The 21,307-nt window shown below is 38.7% G+C and overlaps 1 protein-coding gene across 1 annotated transcript in view; it reads left to right on the forward strand.

Moving 5' to 3' along the window:
* LOC128712555 (AF4/FMR2 family member lilli) overlaps positions 1 to 3,415 on the forward strand; it is a 33,834-nt gene extending 30,419 nt beyond the window's left edge. Inside the window, exons 8-15 of the mRNA XM_053807448.1 lie at positions 5 to 251; positions 345 to 1,694; positions 1,777 to 2,291; positions 2,418 to 2,498; positions 2,565 to 2,736; positions 2,832 to 2,924; positions 3,043 to 3,148; positions 3,238 to 3,415. Of these exons, the coding sequence (XP_053663423.1) occupies positions 5 to 251; positions 345 to 1,694; positions 1,777 to 2,291; positions 2,418 to 2,498; positions 2,565 to 2,736; positions 2,832 to 2,924; positions 3,043 to 3,148; positions 3,238 to 3,347 (2,674 nt within the window). The 3' untranslated portion in view covers positions 3,348 to 3,415. The remainder of the gene's footprint in view (positions 1 to 4; positions 252 to 344; positions 1,695 to 1,776; positions 2,292 to 2,417; positions 2,499 to 2,564; positions 2,737 to 2,831; positions 2,925 to 3,042; positions 3,149 to 3,237) is intronic.
* The last annotated feature ends 17,892 nt before the right edge of the window (positions 3,416 to 21,307 follow it).

The raw sequence follows: 21,307 nt of genomic DNA on the forward strand, positions 1-21,307 counted from the left end.
TTAGAAGGCCTTCTGTTATGTCTTCTCCATTTCAAGGCAATGGAGGAAAAGTGACTGAGGTCGTAACGAGCGGAAGCTTTTCGAAAAAATGCCATAAATTGTCAGTAAACCAGACGTTAGTCCAAGAGGATGAATCCCGCGTGCTGAATGCCAATGGTAACAAAACGGTCGATGACGATGATGACGACGACGATGATCGCTCTGATACTCACAGCGACAGTGAAAGCGATACTCCAACCAAAAAAGAGACGGTGCGTACCAACAACCAAGTGTGTGTTGATGTATGATTGTCCGATAAAATCAAATTATAATACATTTATTCATTTTCTATTTTTGCCAATCAGCAGAAGCAAAACAAAAATAAGAAAGCGGCTTTGTTTGCTCGAGTGTTTATAAATACGGCCGCCGGAAGTGGTGGTAAGGGAAAGGGTGGCAAGGGTAAAGGTGGTAAGGGTAAAGGACAAGTGTACATTGACCATGTGGACGAGCTAAATGTGGCGAAAAGCAATGGCACTTCAACGACACCAAATGCAAACAGCCAAACTGCAACTAGTGCAGAGCAGCGTCGAACTACCCAGCAGCATCTTACCGTGCCAGAGCTTGCGGGTAATGTAGACACACCACCGAGACCTTCCTCCGATACCGGAGAGAGTCGTCCAAACAGTCGAGCAACGGGGGTTATTGCTGCCGTCTCGCCTACGCTGGACAAGATGCTCTTCTCACATACCAGTGGTGCCTTAAGTACTAACAACCTGTCGCTTGTCTGTCGGATCGATCTAAGTCGTTTGTTAAAAATTCCACCGCCACCACCGCAGAACCGATCGCAGCCTGGGCTGCGGACCCACGAAAGCAACAACGCACACCGCAGTGCCTCTTCGGCGCGTCAGAAGAGTATTAGCCCTTACGATCAATTGCACGGTAAGCGGCGCCGGAATTCGGTTGGTCAACAAGAACACCATGATCGAAGTGGCAGCTCGGTGCACAGTTCCTCCTCAACTCCGAGGCTGTTGGATGATCGCCTAACGTACGGCGGTAGTGTTCCTTCCCGTGTTCTTGCGGACGACTGTTCCCCGGTATTAGAGAATGGTGGTTCGTTGCGACATCGGAGCAATTCCATAAACAGTGATCATAGCGGTGCAGCTCAAAAGGCCAGGGAGTATCGAGGCGGAAGTGATGCAGCTTACGGAAACAATTCACCTTCGATACACCAGCGGCATAATCATCAAGCTACCTACAATAATCATCATCATCTTCTTGGCAGTCAATCGGAAATCAATTCTAGAGGGAGCGAAATTGAAAAATACGATGAAAAGTTGTTGGCCAAATCCGAGAAGCTCAGCTACGATGGAGAGCAACAACGCCTAAAAGAAGACAAAGCTATGTTGTTTGGAAGTAGCCGTATGGGTAACGGAAAATATTCTAGCTATAGCAGTGTAATAAAGCAGGAAGGCAATGCGGGGGCAGGTCAATCATTAATCAAGCAAGAGTACAACAGGGAGGACCTGTTGGTGGATAGTAAGCTTGGGAAGCAACCTGTGGGACCTGTAATGACAAACGGTACTGCAGGAGAGGGAGAATCCATTGTCCCATTGGGTGGAAGCGGTCGTATGCGTAAACGGTCTACTAGTGCCGGTAGTAACAATACGTATAAGGAGAAGCGCCGAAAAAAGGAAAAATCATCCGCAAATTTACAGGTGAACTTCTTGCGATTCAATTGATGTGAAGAAATTGTTGCTATTTATGTTTTGTTTGGTTTTCTTATTCCGTTGCTTGCAGACTGATCCACTTGACCAACTTCCTCCGACCAATCATGATCGGTTAGATGAGTGCGCTTCTGGGGCAAATGCAGGACGTACAGCAATATCGACAGAAAGGAGCTCCATCGCTGGTCAACAGCATCCGGCAGCATTGCTTCACAGTAGCTCCAATCATCAAAGTCAACAGCATCTTATATCAGTCGGTCCTGGTAATGGGTTTGATACAGGCAATGCACTAAATAACGATGGTAACGTTGGACCACCAGTAGAGATCCCGGTGCAAATAAAAAAAGTGTACGTGTCGTATTTCGAGCGCAACGAAGAAGTACCGGAAATACGGGACCAAAGCCGTTTTCTGTCGGAAGCCAAACGACTAAAGCATGCAGCTGATCGGGAGGGAGACCATTTAGCACAAGCAATGTTGTACCTGGAAGCCGTGTTGTTTTTCTTGCTCACCGGAGACACGATGGAGCGGGATCCGATAACCGAGAAAGCTGCCTTCACGATGTACAAAGATACGCTTTGTTTAATTAAGTGAGTGTGTGTGAAAGAATGTGGGAATGGGAATAGCTGGTCAAAGTTCGTTATAAACCACCGGAACGGGGTTTCCATTTGCAGTTTAGGGTATACCTGAATTGACATTTTGAATTTTATTTTTAGATTCATTTCGTCCAAATTTCGCAGTCAACTACAAAATCAAACAGTCCAGGGTAACATCCATACTAAGGTGGCCATTCTGAGGTAAGACAAAAATTGGCTAGCAAACGGATTATATCTGATGTCCATACTTCTTATATGCAATTGTAGTTTGCGCTGTCAATCGTTGATTTATCTCAAGCTGTACAAGATGCGCCGAATCGAAATGAAAGAGACGGCAAAGACAATCGGCGAGTTTAATCACAAAACCAGCACAGTACCGGCTGAGTTGGCCAATGGAAACACTCCATCACCACTGTCACCAACGTCAGTTGGCTCACAGGTAATTTAAAATTTACTCCTTTTCCTAACAACTTTGCGTTTCCTGTATGAATTCGTAAATAACTAATGCAATATTTCTTGTTTCTGTTTTTGCAGAGCTCCGGTTACAGCTCTGGTCAGAACAATCACGTTGGATCGATGCCACCGATGAATTCGTCCCCTGCCCAATGCATTATTATGCCAATAAATGTAAGTGCATAATTAATACATTTCTCTGGTGGTTCTGGTGTTGTAGAAAGCAAGCAGTAACCTATCACAAGCAATGCACATTTGTACATTAATATGGATTTTACTATTTCTATAACAGGTTCACAATGCGTATCAAAAGCAGACAACATTGTTTACACACCTATCCACATGTCTTGACCTTTGGGAGCAAGCGGACAGCTTAGTTTCACGGGGGAACCATGTCGGTGAGTGTGAATGGTCCTTGATGTTACACTTTTTTTGTCTAATTTTGTATTCAAAATAAGTGTAGTGAGTAATAATGGTTTTGTTTTAGAATTTTTCATCGAACTAGATCACGAAAATGGACCCATGACGCTACATAGCTCACTGCACAATGTCGTAAAGTACGTGCAAGCCGGGATTCAGAAGCTTCGGCGCATGTAACATTGGGCATTGCTGGTAGAACCGGTGCAGAAGCAGCTAGAACCGTTCTAGCCAGTTTGCTATAATTGTTGACAATAATGAGCAGCGTTAAAACGGATAGGAACGGTGCTGGAAATGCGTAAGGAAAAATGAGATACATCTAATGTGTGCTTTAGCGAATCTCTCACACACGTACTGCAATCCGTCGGACAACACTACTCTTACTTTCCATCATTCAACAATGACTACGATTATGGACCAGCAATTTTTCCGTTAAACGAAACAGAACATTCAAAAGCAATCGTCGTGCAAGATGCAATTGGTCACTACTCCGTGAAGATATTCGCTATTCGGTAAGGTAGAAAGGCTTGGTCGTTAGTGTGCAAGACATGGTGCTATATGTCCGTCATCGGAATGACGTCCAACCGTTCGTTGCATTCCAACGATCGTAAGTAAAATCAGGTGTTTGCACACACTGTAATGGTGTTGGTTCGAGCGTGAACTTTTGCAATCATTAAATCTAACATCCAAACACATGGGAACATTGAACAGCCGTAAAACTGTAACCAAACAGAAGCTGGTGGCGATCAGCATAAAAAACAATCAACAACTAATAGCAGAAGCAGCATCGTGATCGTTGGTCAAACTACATAGCTCAACTGTGTACGCTTTTGTTATTTCACAGCCGTAGAGGCAATTAACTAATCATGTTTGTTATACAAGGACCATATTAAAACGGTGTATAGAATAATTTATAGGTTGTCTTGCTTTCTCGTAGAACAAAACGCTGAATAATGAATTAAGTTATAAATAGCAAAAGTGTATTTGCATAACTTTTGCATAACAAAGTGTAGAAAATCATCCTGAACAGTAATTTTTTTTTTGCTGTTAAACCGTCTTTCACGAGTTTCTGCCATTTTAAGGACCTTAAGTGAGTTTGCTGTGGTTATGCTACCACGTCTAAATGTACTATCGACCTCTAAACATGCTGGTGTATAGTTTGTGCTTTCTAGCGGACTGACGTTTTACTTTTGTTTTATAGTCGTGTATTTTGTGCTTAAAACATTTCTTCCGCGCTTGCATTGTAATGGTGTTGTCAATAAGAATAACACTAGTTCGTATCGACTGGCAAAGCTAGTATCGAACGGTGTTGGGATAGTTAGTCAACAAGAACGAATATTTCCTAAGATTTTTAAAGGAAACACAAAGACACTATTAGGATCCACCCGGGCGGTCCCGTTCCTATCCGGTATGGATAATAAAACGTAACAGTAGACAGGAAGATGCTGCCGGTAGATGGAAGAAATGCATCTTTTTTATATACAATAGCAAGGTATCCAGCAACAGCTACATTTAGTCAGAGAATCAATGATGGAGGTGAAACGATAACAGTAAGGCTATTTTATATGTTGTTTATAGAGTTTTTAATTATTTACATGCTTAATGCTCACACAATAAATAGCGGGAAGTGTACACACGAAAGACTTATTGAAGAGACATACAAAAAGGCAAGACTTTTAGAAAAGTATGTGGTCAAATAACAACAGCCATGACCTAATAGGTCATTACGCCAGTGCTGCAGTAATACAACGGCAGTGCACAGTAACAAAAAGCCACAACGACGGTGGCTCACATCAAAGATAATTTAAAGAAATTTTAGTCGAAAGATGGCAAATGTTTGAGAATTTCTGTCAATGTATCCCTTGCTCTTGCCTCATATCTCGTTCGGAGTAGACGATGTGCAACGGTGTTTGTTAATTAGATCGTTTGTTTGCAACTGATTGCAAATTGCAGTGTTATCTGCAACTTTGTGTAGGCTGAGGGTTGCTTTTGCAGAAAGCGCAAAACATCGATTATTGTCAATCAGTTTTTTTTTATTGGTGAATAAGGATTGAATTATATGATATGAGTATGATTGGATGATTTTAATATCTTTCAAAATTAATTACAAAATACAAAACACATTGGTGCAAGCCAGATTCTGTCGGGAAATTGGTACAGATCGAATTCACCATTTCGCGTTGCGGTTAAAATTCGTCAGTTGATTTTTAAAGTATTAAATATAAAGACGCTCACCATTAAAGCCACCACTACTGTTGCAGGATACGTAATGTTAACCTTTTTCCTTCCAACCACCTACACACGAAGGGTATGTCCACCAGCTGCAGTATGGGTACGATGGTTTATCTGGCTATGGGTATATTTATAAATAATCATTCTTCAACAGTTGAAAAAGCACCATAAAGGAGAAAAAGGAACTGGAATAGCTCAATTAATATAAAATTATGCCTCCAAGCCATATTCAGTTGGTAATTACTGAATCTAAACCTAATCTGAACCTGATTTACAATTGCGTGGAAAAAAAAACAAAAAAATGCATAAGAATATCGGAAACGAAACACAAACACACCGCGAAAGGCTTAAATTTTGTTTTTATTGTTTTTTTTTATAGTACTAGGGTTTTTTATTGTTATAATTTATTGTTTTTTATCAATGTTATCATTGGTCTTTATATAACACAATATGAAACGACAATTTCGTCGATCATTAATTATTGCTGAATCTTGCTACCAACGTTGTTAATTGTAATATCATCTGTTAATAGTTTTTTTTGTTTTGGGGACCAATGGTTTGATAGCAATAGTACTCCTCTCTCTAAACAACCTTCTCTTCTTAATTCGGGTTTAGCTGATGGGCAAACCGAGCGACAACACTTGGGCATAAAAACATGATTTACAGCCTATTCTTAAATACGATTACTGCAATGGGTAGTGAAAAGCATCAGAACCTTAATGTAATTGACTAGCATAAATGGACTTGAATATTTGATTGTCTGTCGTATGAATTCTCTGATTCCGCTGCACTACCTGTACCCGCATCAATAATGAAACAATTAATAAAGCAGATTAAAATGAATGAGTCACGTGAAAAACGATCGCCCAATTATGTAATGCTTTGTTTTTTTGGCATGCCGCAATGTACTAAACAAAAAATAAATAATAGAACAAACAAGAATGCAATTCAACTACAATATTATGAGAAGATAGTGTTCATAGAACGGGGTAGTGAAATTGTGGCTAGGACAAATGCAACAACACCTATATTCATTCACAAAGTGCAACTCAACTCAAAGCAAAGGCAAAACTATTGATAATTTAAGTGAGAGGGTAAGCGTTAAACACAACAGGAAACCGAAAACCTGCGAGCAACTTTGCGCGAAACTTTGTGTTGCAAAGTGCTTCAAACTGAAAGCATTACTAAACTAAAAGACTATAATAATGTACGAAAGAAACAAAACACGAACCACTTTAAACCGAGTCAAAGAGCAATGGTGAATTAGGGCAAGAAGATCTTATAGATGATTTCAGATTTGATGTGGTATGCTTTTCCAATGTGAATAACAAACATTTGGCGTAAAAACTAAACCATAACTATGTAATACACAGACCAGAAAACACATAAAATGACAATTGAACCTGTAACAAACATTTGTAAGAAGCAGCAACTGGTAAGAATGATACCGACAAAAAATCGACTCAATAAGGAATGGAAAGTTAAATAGAACAGAAGCTTAAAGTGTATTGTGAGATATTATATTAGCGCTATACATCTCTATATATATACACACATGCATACACATCGATATATAAATAATTATATATTGTATACAGAGTAGTAAGGTCGATAAACTTGGAGGTGACAAAATTGAGTTATAGTTATAAGACAACGTAGGGAATCAAAATTGTAAAAACAAACAAACAAGCAACTTACTAACAAGCAAACGACGGCAAAAAGTGAATGAAACACTCATCAGATTTAGCAGAGGAACAGGTAAGACTAGAGAAAACCTGCATTTTAAAGCAGCTGAAGCAATGTGCATACACTGAATGAAACACACACCACATACAATATGGAAAGTTGGAGGATTGAGGGTCGATTTTAAGGAAATGATACAGCACATAAAACAACAATTGACTTAGAGTTACTATGTAAAATACACATACACAGAACCTAGCAGCAATGAACGAAACGTGTCAGTAAGTAAAACTATATTCATAAGAAAACTCAACAAGTAAGCAAGACAAACAGCAAATGGAACGCAAAAGCCTCATGTGGCAATATCTTGGTGTTTAGAATAAATAACAAAAACACCTTTTTTCTTGTTTACGGAGCGTGTTTGTGCAGACACGCCATACGCTCTTTAATCCAACGCGAACAAGCGCGACAAACTAATAAAAAGGGACGAAACGGGGATGGAACTTTATTTATGGTGATAAGTGTTTGATAATGAAACACGAGACGATGTAACAAACTAGGGAGTGGGAATCATGCTTGCGTGCGTCCTTTTGTAATGAACGCAAGGACTATATAGAAAACAAAAACTGAAGCAGAAACACAAAACAACCGTAACAGAGTAGAATTGTAAATAAATTCTATATACACAAGTACTAGTATATATATATCAATAATATTGCTATTATTATTAATATGATTATTATATTAAAATTGATTGAAGTTATGTAGAACTTTTAGAATAAAAAAATCTGCAAAAATGAACAATAACTGAAAATGACAACTTGCGCTCACTCACACTTACTTATCTCGTAATTACATAGCATTACACACGCGTGAGTATTGTATTAACATTGGTGAATATATGTTTGTCTCTGGGTTTTGAAACTTGTTGCTAATGGTATTTTAAAACGCTCCATTTCAACTCCTAATTCCAGAAAAGTGCACATTATTGGATCATCGCAACTGTCATTTCAAAAATGTTTACCGACGGAACCCTACGACGGTTCAAGGGGCGAAAGCATCAATGTTTTGACTATTGGGCGAAAAATAATTGTCAAAACAAAGAGGCCAATAGGCGAGAGGTTAGAAAAGTGCATGTTGTTCATTAACTTATTTTCCGCTGAGTTCGATTAAGTTTACGTTCTGTTGCTGGCTGAATTGCCGGTTAGTGTAGTTCGTGTTTGATTTAGGGTGAGTAATGAGAAATGTAACATTATTTAAAGATTTATCCAATACTTTTGCCCGTTTGTTAGGCGAGTTGATTTGTTGGTTGTTGACAGTGAGGTTTTTTCCCCCATCGCCCGCGTTTACAAAGTAGTGTTAGTTTGCTGTATGCGAACTGTATTCATATGGTTAGTAATGTGCGTGTGGGGCATATCGTTGGACGATTACAATTTTAAGTTCAGAGCCGTACAAATGATTTAAATTTACATGAGTTTAGTACAGAAACAGTTGTCTGTTTCAGCGATTAGTTCAACAAATGATTCAATAATAGTTCACCGGTAGGGATGTTTGCACTTTGATTAGGTTTATTATTTTCCACATTTATTTTATAATATTTTATTTATAAATATTTGTGTAGATAAGACTTTTTTTGAACATTTTTTAAGGAGAGAAAAATGACTTCAATGATGCTTAAAATAAATAGCCTTGCAAAATATTCTATTTTGAACAACAAATCAAACTTAATCATGTCAATTTCAAACAGATTGAATTCTTGGTCGAATGCCATGGTTAAAAAGTAATAACAGGAACAATCGAATATGTGAGATACCTGAAATGAAGTTGTTAAAAATGAATTTCTCGATTAAATTATTACAAAGACTTGTTCTTATGCAGTATCTCTTATTCGGATCCTTCCAAGTGACTTGTTCGTTGTATTTTATCCATAATCGTAAGGTCTAATATTGCGGATGGCTCACACGATTCGGTCGAGATTCCATCCAAGGGAGGCTTCTTCGTGAGGTGCCTAGTTTAATTGACAAATCCAAAACCATCTTTACTTCATCTATTGCCGAGCTCGTCAACTCCATTGATTACGAAAATGTGCACATCTCCAAAGACACTGAAACTGGTTCTACAAGAACAGATCATAGTACGATCATAGCAGTCCAGTACGAGCTTTTACACATGGTTGAATATTGCGAACAAAATTAACATTGAAAAATGAAAGTAAATAGTTAGACTTTGAAGAATGCCCCTGTTTCAATTCAATTCGCATGATGATCACTTCGATTCGCTTGGATGATCAACTAAGAGTTTGATCAAAAATGTTCAAAGATTGCTTCTGACGAACGAATGAAGGAATTTCAGATTTTGAAAAATATGAGGGTACAGGCAGTCCCTGAGATACGCTATTGTAGCGTACCGCTATAACCCGGGAAATTCCGGCGCATTTCCCTAGTTACGCGACACTCAAGTTAAGCAAAACTCATTTTTTCAGTTCGTATCATTTTGTAAGTAGATTTGTTTATTTTTTTTTTGTCAAATTTCAAATCATTTCAAAAATAGGTTACATTTTAATACTATAAACAATATTGTTTACCAATATGAGGGTATTTGAACTGCTATAAAAATTAATTTTGGTAAAAATTTACTCTACTTGTCGTAAAACGTACAAACAAACATAAAATTATGAATTTTTAACGTGCTTCATAACGTGAAAAAGAGAAATCGATCACTGAGTAATAAATATAAACGATGTTATAAAGGTAATTCGAGTTACGTGATTTTTTCTGGCCGGCATTATTCGCATAACTCGGGAAAAGATTGTACTTCACTTGCTTCTCTGCACTTAATTTATTCAGCAAATCAGGCGACTTTTTAAAACATTAACATTAAACATTTAAAATAAATTAAAAACAAATGTTTCATATGACAAAGTAATCTATTTTCGACCTTTTTTTAACCTTTTTTCTTCGATTTTGTGCTATAAACTAACTCAGTTATCAAATTTTTAAATTAAATCGCGTATCTTCGAATCCGCGTATAAGAGAGCCAGCGTATCTCGGAGATTGCCTGTATTTCAACTAATTCTCGGTGCGTTGAACAAGCCGTGCCGAATACTTTGGGCCATTAAAGTTATCTGGGGTTATGGTGACGGGCCCGGTGATGTATTGATAGCGGCGCCTGACCGGTCTAAAACCCCTCCGGACCAACGTACCAACGACATACGTAGCATTGACTGTCCAGTTACAGGGTGACAGGATGCAAATTGTGTCAAATTTCAGTAACAGATAATTTGCTCAAATGTCAATTGGATTTAAACTTCGTTAAAGATTCGGCGATACAGTTCACTATTTCTTTCTCACCCGATCCATTTCTTCCTTGAAATCCTGATGTCGTTTGTGTAGCTCAAACCAAGCTTTTGCGTAGGTTTTTATATGTGTTGAACGGTGTTTTTTCCACTGTCATATATTAAAATTTGCGGAAGTGTGTACCTATACCTGTAAGTGTTGCGGAAGCTCGTACCTATTATAAAGAAAAGTTAATCATCTATGGTCTCAAATTACCGTGGTATCTCACCTCAGTGTGCGATAGCAGAGGGATTTAAGTACATACTTCATTCCTTCCTTTTGATCTTTTCTATTGATCGTTCGTATTGTGTTAAATATAATAATTGCACGTTTTCTCAATACAGTGCGTTTGTATCACAATGCAGTTTTCGCAATTCATTAAATTCATAAAAGGATATATTACATGTTTTTCAATAACTGTTTGCTATACCGTATAGATGGTAGAAAAAAAGTTCATTCGGTTTGTGCTCATGAAAATTGAGCATCTTTGCAAAGGATCCTTGGTCGTTTTTTTCTATTTAGTGTGTCTTACTCATTATTTCTATTATTCGATAAGTGTAGTATCATTACTTTTAAGCGCTCTCAAACTTCTATTAAATAAGTCACATTTTGAAAGACTTGGTTAGCAGGTTGGTTAAAGCACTCACCTTCAAATCGCTTTCTCACCAAATCGGTTTCTTGGTCTGGGAAAAAAAAGAAATCTGGGATCGGTAAGACGGATTGTACGCGAGAGTTTGGCGATCAGATTGATTCTCTAGCACTAGCATTGCGACTTTAAGGAGTCATATTGATCGAACTCTCCAGGTGCAGTGATCGTTCATCAAGTTTTGGGAATGCAAATTGTTCGGTCCTCCCGTTTGGCTCGACAGGCCATTAACTACTTGCCTACGGTTAAAGAAAACTCATGGAAAGCCAGATACGTCAGGATCGAAACGTTTTTTTATAAACTGTTTTATAACCCAAAGTAAAACAAATAATATGAATCTCGTTTTTTATTTGAGTTCAAAATTTGCGTATTTCATGTGCTTAAATACTTGGGATCAGATACTTTCCATTTAATAGCCCTGCATAATTTACCATACTATGTTGCATTATCCGTGGAGCTTGGTTGTTGGAAAAGTATGTGTCTTACTTGTATTACGCGTAGCTAGAGGATGACATATCGTAGACATTAGTCAAGAGCTGATTTCGGTTAGATGGCACATAAAACGCACTGAGTTTGCTAATGAGCAATGTCTCGTTAGTTTGTACTACCAAGCTTCATGGATCTTTTGGAAGACGATAAAAAAAGGTTTTGTCGTGCAGAAAGAGGTTTGATAATGTTCGGGATGTTTATGTTAAAAAAATACATTAAAACAATTACATTTTACAAAAAAAAATAAACAAAATGGGGTTCATTTCTTGCACTGATTTGGAAATATTAAACCTATAACAAAGGGTAAGGCTGGAACCAGTTTTTGTTTTTTTGATATGTATATATATATATATATATATATATATATATATATATATATATATATATATATATATATATATATATTCGCTGAATTTTAGACAGTCATAAATGTAGTTAAATTAAAACATAGATCTACCATTTTTCTTTATTAGTTTATAAATATTTAATGTAGTTGAACTATCCAGTTAAAATTCTAATTGTTATGAAATTGCTTATGCAATTAAAAACCGGAGTGAGTTGTCGTTTCGATGAAAATTTATTTGATATTGAATGAATTTGATAATCAGTAATCCATAAGACAGTTTATTATTTACGTCTGGTAGAGGTATGAAAGAAAAAATATATTCGCAGTTTTTATTTTGAAGCCAGATATTCGGCCTGACCGTTTTATCGTTAGTAAAAAAATGAATCCGTTTACTCCATTTACATAAACAACTTTTTGTTGTGTAGTGTTTGCGTGTCATTCTTATGAGTTGGTCATGAACTCTGGGATTTATCTTCTTGGATGTGCTTAGCGATTTGTTGTCCAAGATGACTGTCAAAGATAAATGGAACGTCATATTACCATACAATGCACATGCACATACAGTGCGATGCATTCGTTTAGCCGCACCCAGCATATTAGTGTAATTCTCAGTTGCCGAATCTTAGTGAAATGAAATTCGATTCACTTTAAATTTTTTGTAATTAATTTTATCTTTTCCTCATACTATAACAAAATTTCCATAACTAATAGTTCACTTTAGCAGGTTTAAATCCTCAAACCCGTAAAAAAATCATTCGTTTGGCGTTTAACCGCCAAAAAAATCAAAGAAATAAGTCAAGAAGAACAGTAAAAGTACAAGTCAATAAGAAATAAGAAATAGTCTTGGAATTGTATTTTTAAGTGTCTGGTGCCCCTCTATTGGTATTAATGACTTCTAAAAATTGTTTTAACATTGAAGTATCAAGGTTTTTGATTATTTATTTGTTCGCCGATTTGCTCTCAGCATTCCCTTATTTTGCACACTTTAAAGTCCAGTAGGGTATTGACTAACATCTCTTTGCGTAAAACTTTGTTGCCATTATTCCCCAATGTTTCTCGATAAGATTGCTGATCCATGGCCTTTATTGAGATATTAAATATATTAAATGTCACATCATAATTGTTATTGACGGATAATGCGGTCGCATTAAGTAATGTTTGAATAAAGATCTCTGTATTAATCTGTAACGATATTGCTTTAGCGTAACTTCAAATTCAGTTGTTCTGCTGGTGCGTGCAATGACCCAGCATTTGCTATGACCTGCATTTGCCTTTTATTTGCCACCTTGCCGTATACGCCGGCACTCCCGTTTACTGGTTTTGCGAGCTGCTTTATCACTACCGCGCCGTACTCGCCATTGACTGCGGTCGAGAACCGATGGACGACGAAGTTGTTGAGTTGCCGGGCCGAGTACTTAAGCTTGGCCCGAAAGAGGCTAACTAACGCTGAACAATTTCAGCATTCCTTCGCCCTTTACGGTTGGTCTGGGTTTTTCTTTCTTGCGGGCGTGGATCACGAGAGAGTTCCACAACAGAAAAGTACATCCTGTTTTTTTTGTCTTCTTTCACGTATTTTTACCAGCGTCCGGCGTAACGGAAAAAGTCGGTCAAGTGACCGCACGCGCGCCCCACAAACTCCCGGGAACGCGCGTAGATGTTTGTGTGGGAACCGATGTATCGAATACACCGACAATGTCGGTTCGGAAAGAGTCATCCCAGGCTAGGCTAAGCTCGAGATCTTCCCGGCGAGAAGGTGTTTTTATAGGATGGCAGGATGGATGCAAAAGTAAAATAAACATGACAAGCTAACGATACCGATTTAGAATCCAAGGCTCACACTTGGAAGTCCTGCAATATTGGCTTCGGGTCTTGGGCGCGCATGCTCTCGCATGACAAACGAGATGAAAACGAGAAATTCTCACCAGAACACACCCGTTCACGGTGTCAATTATGGGAGGATTCGGTCAGTTTACAGAAGTTTAATCTTCTGATGATATCAAAACCACCGTAACGGTTAACTACTGTAAATCTATTTGGCTTGGTTTGATGTATGAAATTATTTAAGGAGTACTGTGTCGTATATCACTAAGCGTTCGATAGTGCACTTTTGCTATGATTAACGTATGTATAGGAATGTGGCATTCAAGTTGGGCGCGACTAAATTTCCCCTACTTGTGCTCCACATGGCGCCTCTCATTTTAGAAGTCCTCGTGGCACTCGCACCGCCCGACACTCACAGCGGATGCTGTGATCCTGAACGAGTTCACTAAAAGCACACGCTCTCTCCGGTCCGCTCTGGTCTCAATTGCTTTTATCACTTTTAGTACGTTCCCGTGCGCTTGGTAGGCTCTCTTTCACGCTCGCCGTTCACGAGATGATAACAAATCCATCTCTAACAATGCGAATTATGCATCTCGCTTGCACCCAAGGTGATCCGTGACAAAAGTGGAACCGTGTTTTTTTTTATTGCTACTTCATTCCGGCCCTGAGATACGCGAGATTGTTGGCGAGGCCCGTTCCGATCGAGCCCGTCGTCATTTAGTTGCCGCACTCAATCGAATCAAGTTGTGTCCGTTTTTATCTCTCTGTCTCTGTGTATCGTCGCCACCGCCATCATCGCCGCCACCGTCACGCGTTTGCTGTTTGCCTCACCGTGGAAAGCGGAGAAAAGAATTGGTGAAGGCAAGCATACCAGGCCCCGTGCATCGTGGCCAAAAAGTGCAGCAGCATCCCACGCGACCACTGCTGTGCATGGGCGTTGGGCTTTTGTCCCCGAGATTTGGGTTGCAAAACGTGGGGGGTTGGCTCCTTTATCCTTACTGCGTTCCACCGCCATCGTTGAGTGAGTAGTGATTCAGGCAAAAGTGTTCCTGACGCAGCGATTTGTTATGACCTATCCGCAATCACCTTTGGGTTGAAAGGTTTAAGAACCAGAATTCTGCGCCCCGATAAGGCACCTTATGACCGTCCCGTTTCTGTAAGCTGTCTGTGTGCGTGTTGGTGCGTAGAATTGGGTGGAGTAGTGCCGGTTCGGGATATTTTTTTCGATCTAGTTCCTCCTCCCAATGAATGTGTGTGTGTACGTGTGTGTGCGTGAATGTTAATGTGTCTGAAACGTGCCCGATTTTAGGTCACATACTCTACTCGGCTGGTCTGTGGAGGTGGTTTGCTGCTGCACGGAGTGGTTTTTTATTTGCTTCATTTATTGCTAAATCCTTCGCGTGACCTCGCCTTCAATTTTTGCCGGTGGTTGTCACCGAGTGTGCGTGAGTGTAATCCGTGTCTGTATGAGGGTGTAGATTTTTTCATTTCCCAATAAGAAGAAAATACGACTGATAAAAAGAAACGACAAGAAACACAGCCAAAACCTACCTCCTAAAGAAAAGAAAAAGATATCTTCACTGATACGGTCGGTATCAGTCGGAGTGCTGAGACTAACCGGCAGGCGTTGTCCTTTCTAGTTCGTGGTCAGTCAAGTGTGTGTTTTTTTCACAGTCAAACCATCCGGTTTATGCTTGCACGTGAGAGCAGGTGTCGTGCGTAACTCGAGGTGAAAAAAAAAAACACTTGGGTGGATCCTTTCCATTCATGCCGGAACGACGAGTGGCTGTACTGACGTACATTTGACTTTTTTTTGCATTGTCCATGCTTCTTGCTGGTTTGATCGCACCCTCAACGATATCGTTTCCCCTTCCACAGCTGTGTGAATCGGCCGTGGTGAAGTTAGTGAAGGAATTTAAATTGTGATTCGATTGAGCTTGTCTCAATTTAGTTCTCCTGGCGGAACCTCTCCGGCTACAGTGACGGCGTGGTGCTGGGCAACTTTAGGTGGAAGCTCCCCGTTTATGTGACGATTCTGGTGTTCCAGTTTTACGTTGAACGTTTTACGAAACACATAACTGTTTACCCATAGTGAAACATCCACCGTGATTACTCTTGCAGTGCTGTGTAAGGCGTGAAGAGACGCATAAGGTAAGCAAAATAATGATATGCCTTGTTTTTTTCTATTTCGTAAACAACTACGCGCTCAAATAATGTTCAATAGTATACCTTGCAAACTTTAATCATCCTTGAATATTTTGTTTTATTAGAACAATTTGTTCCCGGTTTCATAAATCTAGATTATTTTCTTCGTGGTAAATTGCGTTGAATGTTCAGCATGTCCGCATGTTGTTAGCAAAAAGGTCCATCGATCATTCTCGTAAATGATCCATCCATCATCTTCATTCCAAGAAAAATATTACACATGGTCGGCGTCCATGTTTCTTCAATGTCCAACAAACCTAATGGTTACGTGAGCTTTCATGTCACTGAAAGTTGTCATACGGTTCCGTTCTGCGCACATTGTTGCGTTAATAATATGTTGTTTGCAATTGAGTTTTTTAGTGAAATTCTTCATATTTTCAATATGTTGAAGAACGCATTTGGAAGGAAGGAGAAGGATCGAGTTTGGAGAAGAAAATGTTTTGCTTTATCTGCTTAGCGGAACGACGAACATCATAAAGCACCAGGCGTCTCCATTCCATAAATATATTGGAAACAGTTAAATCGTTGTTACCAATTTCTACGATCGAACTTAAGGAAACTTAAAACCAAAATTTCTTGTTATTTACATTTCTTACTCTTGTTCTTTTATTCTCTCTTCGCGATGGGGATTAAAGCTAATTTGAGTTGCGTTCTCGTTTGCAACGGTTCGCAGGGAATGCGAAACGCTCGCAGCTTCATACGGGGAAGCATTCGGCACGAGAAGCTTGATTGTGATCCTACAGGCGTCTGTTCCGGTGGGATGCTTGTAAGGCTTGTTAATGATGAATAAATTTAAATTAATACTTTTAAAGGGTTTTTTTTGCTTTCCCCATTTTGCATGACGTTTTGCGAAGCGGTTATGCAACCGGCTCCGACCCGGAACACAATTATGGAGAGCTTAGTTGCTAGGTTTTTGGGTAAAGGTCTTAACGGAGGCTTTTTTCCATTGCACCTGGCAGTGGCGTAAGTTTTGATATGCCTTCGTTTTTTTAAGTTTGTCTTTTACCGGGCAAAAAACGCTCATCAAAAGTATGATGCGTGATAAGCCGTATTTGCATACCCTTTTGGAGACAGTAGATCGAAAATTAGAAAGTTTAAGGAGCGAAATTCTATTCTAGTATTTCAATAACAAAGAGGGAAAATAGTATGATTGGTCTGTTAGAAGCAAGTAAATTTCTGAAAACTCCTTCTATTAAAGTCGGATACGTCGGATTGCTTCACATTTTCATACAGATAGTATCTATAATTTTACAACACTCTTTCAATTTCCTAAAAAATTGATACTCATACTTCGATTCCACTTTGTCTACTTTGATTGATTGCAATGAACTGCACGATATGATGCAATGAATACGTTTCGTTACTTTATCGTCTTGGGTGAACTTTACTTTGACTACGGTGCACCGAACCTCGATAATTTCGAATTGATTGCGGGGCAGTGGAATAGCTAACAAAGGAACCATAATCCATTGCGTCCATCGGCTTTATCAACATTTTATTCCTTCAACACTGGGCTCGTGCTTGTGCGCAGAACGAAATTTTGTGCAGCCCCGAAAGCTCTGTGTTTTATATAGATGGAATTGAAAAAGGGGGTTTTGGATATGACTTAGATCGAATCGCTACGGTCTCTTACGCCGGTTGTGGGTTATGTTCTAGAAACATAAAGATGCCGGCTTGTTTCTTTCCCTGTTTCGTGTAATGCACGAAGAATGCCACTTTCTGTTTGCCTTTCTTTTTTCCTTTAAAGCAAAGAATAAGCTATAAATCTCGGCTCTCCGATGTCGTTTTACTGGTATGTTTGGTCTGGATAGTGGTTTTATGTGTTTTTGTGTAGGGTTTACTCTTGATTTGCTTTCACAGACTGTATGCGATAGGCAGTAAATGCGTTATGATTTTTCGATTCGATGGACTGAATGCAAAAATAATATGTTTAACCTAAGCTTAGAATTGAATTGATGTAATATAAACAATTATTAACCAATTATGTGGCGTTGGTGTTGTCTCACGACTGGTTCAAAATCCCATCCGGATCAATCCTCCGTACGCAGGACTGACTATTCGGCTACGGGTAAATAAAGTCAAAGAAAACCAGAAATGGCAGTCTTAAAACTCTTAAACAGTTATGCCGATAAAGAAGCAGAATAACATACACCATAATTGATTTAAAAACAGATATAACATTTGTTTTGGCTATATTAAAAGTTTATTCAGCTTTATAAAACATTAAATGAGAAACGACCTAAAATCCATGAAGTCTTTGACCAAAAACTAAACAAGGAAGACTCTACGTTGCTTTTGTTTTTCTGTTTTAACTGTGTAAACTGTTTTATCTCATGTGAGACTCATATCCATATGATGCGGAGAAAAGACAACACATCTTCTCATCATGTTGAGTACTACTTGTTCAACTTGGTAGTTAATATAACATACAGGCAGGCAGTTCTTTATGAATGAAAAAGTGTCCAACTCTTTATTTATTGTACATTGTATGGCTTTAGTCAGAGCAATCCTCAACCAACGCTTAGATCAATAATAAACCAAGGACGTTTCCTACTTTTTGCTACAATATACTGTATCGTTACACACCGGTAGCTTTCTTTCTGCGGAACATTTGCTTCTGACTGGTGCTACAGAACATAAAACAGGGGTCGACAAAATAGGAAACGACAAGAAAAGATGAATGAATTTGCCAGCAGCAGACATGTATTATAGTCTAGGCTTCACTCGGAAAAAGAAGACGTATGATGATGGTTTTTGTTTTGCTCACTGCGGATAAGAAAGTTCGTAAAAAAGGATAACTAAAACGGATTGTGGAAAACAAACACTGCAAGATGGAGTGTTCATTCGGAAGATACGTTTTCTACTTTCTTGTACCATTCGTTATGCTTTCCTTCTATTGAGCTGTTCGTATTGAAGCGGTAGCCAAATTTTCCAAGTGTTAGAAAAGCTTCATAGGACAAATAATATCTATCGCTTTCCTTCTCATACTTCTCAGAGCTTTTTACATGTTATCATCTACTCAGGGTTCTCGAATGTACCAAAATGTCGTCAGTAATTTCGCATATCGTAGGAAATATAGTCTTTACCTTGTCGTGATACAATATAGTGATAATAATATATATATATATTTTGTCATCAAAATACTGTTTTCGGAAGCATTAGCTAGCCGGAAATCCCGGGAAATTCTGAGTCTGATTTGCACAATAGGGTCAGCAGAAATGACACTTTACGTACAGATGCCAATTTGTCGACTTTCTCAACAGGACCCCATCTCTTTACCAACGTCGCTTTATATTGCTTTCGTTCGAGTTTGTACACGTGTGCCTGATAATAGAGATGAAAATCGATTATAATCGCTTATCCTTATGTGTGAGTGTGAAAAAGGGAAACAGTTCTTCGACTCTTCGAAATGGAGACGCCCAGTCATGTGATTTGTCTTTGTTTCGCAGTTCGACCTTATTTGGGCGTTATAGTGACGTAGAGTGAGAAGCTTTTGCCGGCATCAGCCCTCAGTAGTGTTGGGTGGAGATAGAGACCATGTCTCTTATTTCATCTTGCGTCGTGGTTCCGGTTCGTTCGTTGATATCATAAGCCTCGTATCGACCCAAAACACGCGTTTGGTGGTTGTTTTTATTTTCGTATTGTTAGAATCGGCATATGGTTATTGGACCTTTTTTAAATGATTTTTATACATTTTTTAATCGAAAAACAGTCCTTGAAATTTAAAATGCTTGTGTAAGTAAAGTCCAAGAAAGCCAGAAATGGCAGGCCTAGACCTCTTCAGATTGTTGTGCGTTGTGTTAGGAAGAAGATCATGTTATGAAACTTAAAGGACTTTTCTCTTTCGTTTTGTACTGATCTATTATATCGATACATATTATATGAAGTAGATACGATGAAACCAAATTTGTTATTGTTATTAAATTGTTTCGCTAAAATCGCACATATTTTGTAAATGATTTAAATTAAAAAAATGTTTTGCATTGCGGAAATAATATCTTAAACGAAATGGGTTGCTTACAGTTGATTTGATGATACACAAAATTACTTCTCTTTGATCGTGTAATGGGGGCGGGGCGGTGGTGTATTGGTAGCGGCGCCAGTCTTCAAACGGCAAGGGACCGGTTACAAATCCCATCTGGACTAAACCTCTGTACGCAGGACTGACAATTCCGCGATGTGTAAGTAAAGTCCAAGGAAGCCAGAAATGGCAGGGCTAGACCGCTTCAGATTGTTGTGCGTTGTGTTAGGTAGATTATCATGTCATGAAACTTAAAGGACTTTTCTCTTTCGAAAATGATTATCGCTCTATTCACAGGACTGTTAGTTGTTTGTTCGATTTTTTTTAGTTTAGATCGATCGAAAGTCAACAGCCATAAGCCCACGAACCCTTGCACGTCCATGCCGTAATTCGCTGCACTTGCATCTGAAGTGCAACGGGTTGATTGGCTTCCGTAATGAATTGTTCAATAACGCTAATGAGTTTCCCTGTGTGCAGTGACGTTGCTATGACATCTATTCGTACCGCGGAGAACGTGGGCGTGCGTGAGAAAACCTTCCCCGGGGAATGAGGTTAATCTTAAGAGTCAAATGTCCGAAGCCAAGCCCACACACAGCTGATTGTATGTGTGGTTTTGTGAAATGTGTTGAAGAGATGAAATCAACTGTGAAGATTTAATTAATTGTCGACACCGTTTGACGTGAGGAAACAAAACGGGGTCATAGTGATGCTCACCAAACATTGTGCATACACCGACAAGGTGAACTACGGAAAAAGAGGTGTTCAGGTTCGTTTCTGCCTCACGTCAATTTCACTTTATCAATAGAGGTTCACCTCAACTAGAACCCCTCAGTGTGACGGTGACGTTTATTAGTTTTCCTATGGCTTTTTTGTGCGGGTTTTGTTTTTGTGAAAGAAATGAATGAATGGTGGAGCTTTATAATACTTCAACGGAAAATGAAACCTTTACCAAATGGAACATATTGGATTTACTATATTTAAAACCAGAATCCTTCAAGAATGAAATGTTAAGAGATTTAAGCGTTTAACACGTGGTAAACAACTCCAAGGATTGATGGTCGTTAAACAACAATTGAAATAAATTGAGTAAAGACAACATTAATTACTTATTACACTAGGATGAACACATCTATTAGCTTACTATATATATTCCATTCATTTATAAAACATAATATATTATACAAACTTAACACACTGATTATTTTTAATTCGATTGTGCTGGTCAAATAGTGTAATGAGTAACTTTCACATCATTTTCTAGAATGCATTTTTTTACAAAACATTGAATAAACCATTTCAACTACTTCAAGTTCGAATGTACGTATTCATTCTGTTTTTCCTAGCATAATTTCAAAGTATGCT

This window comes from Anopheles marshallii, chromosome 3, assembly GCF_943734725.1.
Source record: "Anopheles marshallii chromosome 3, idAnoMarsDA_429_01, whole genome shotgun sequence".
In the NCBI taxonomy this organism is placed as follows: domain Eukaryota; kingdom Metazoa; phylum Arthropoda; class Insecta; order Diptera; family Culicidae; genus Anopheles; species Anopheles marshallii.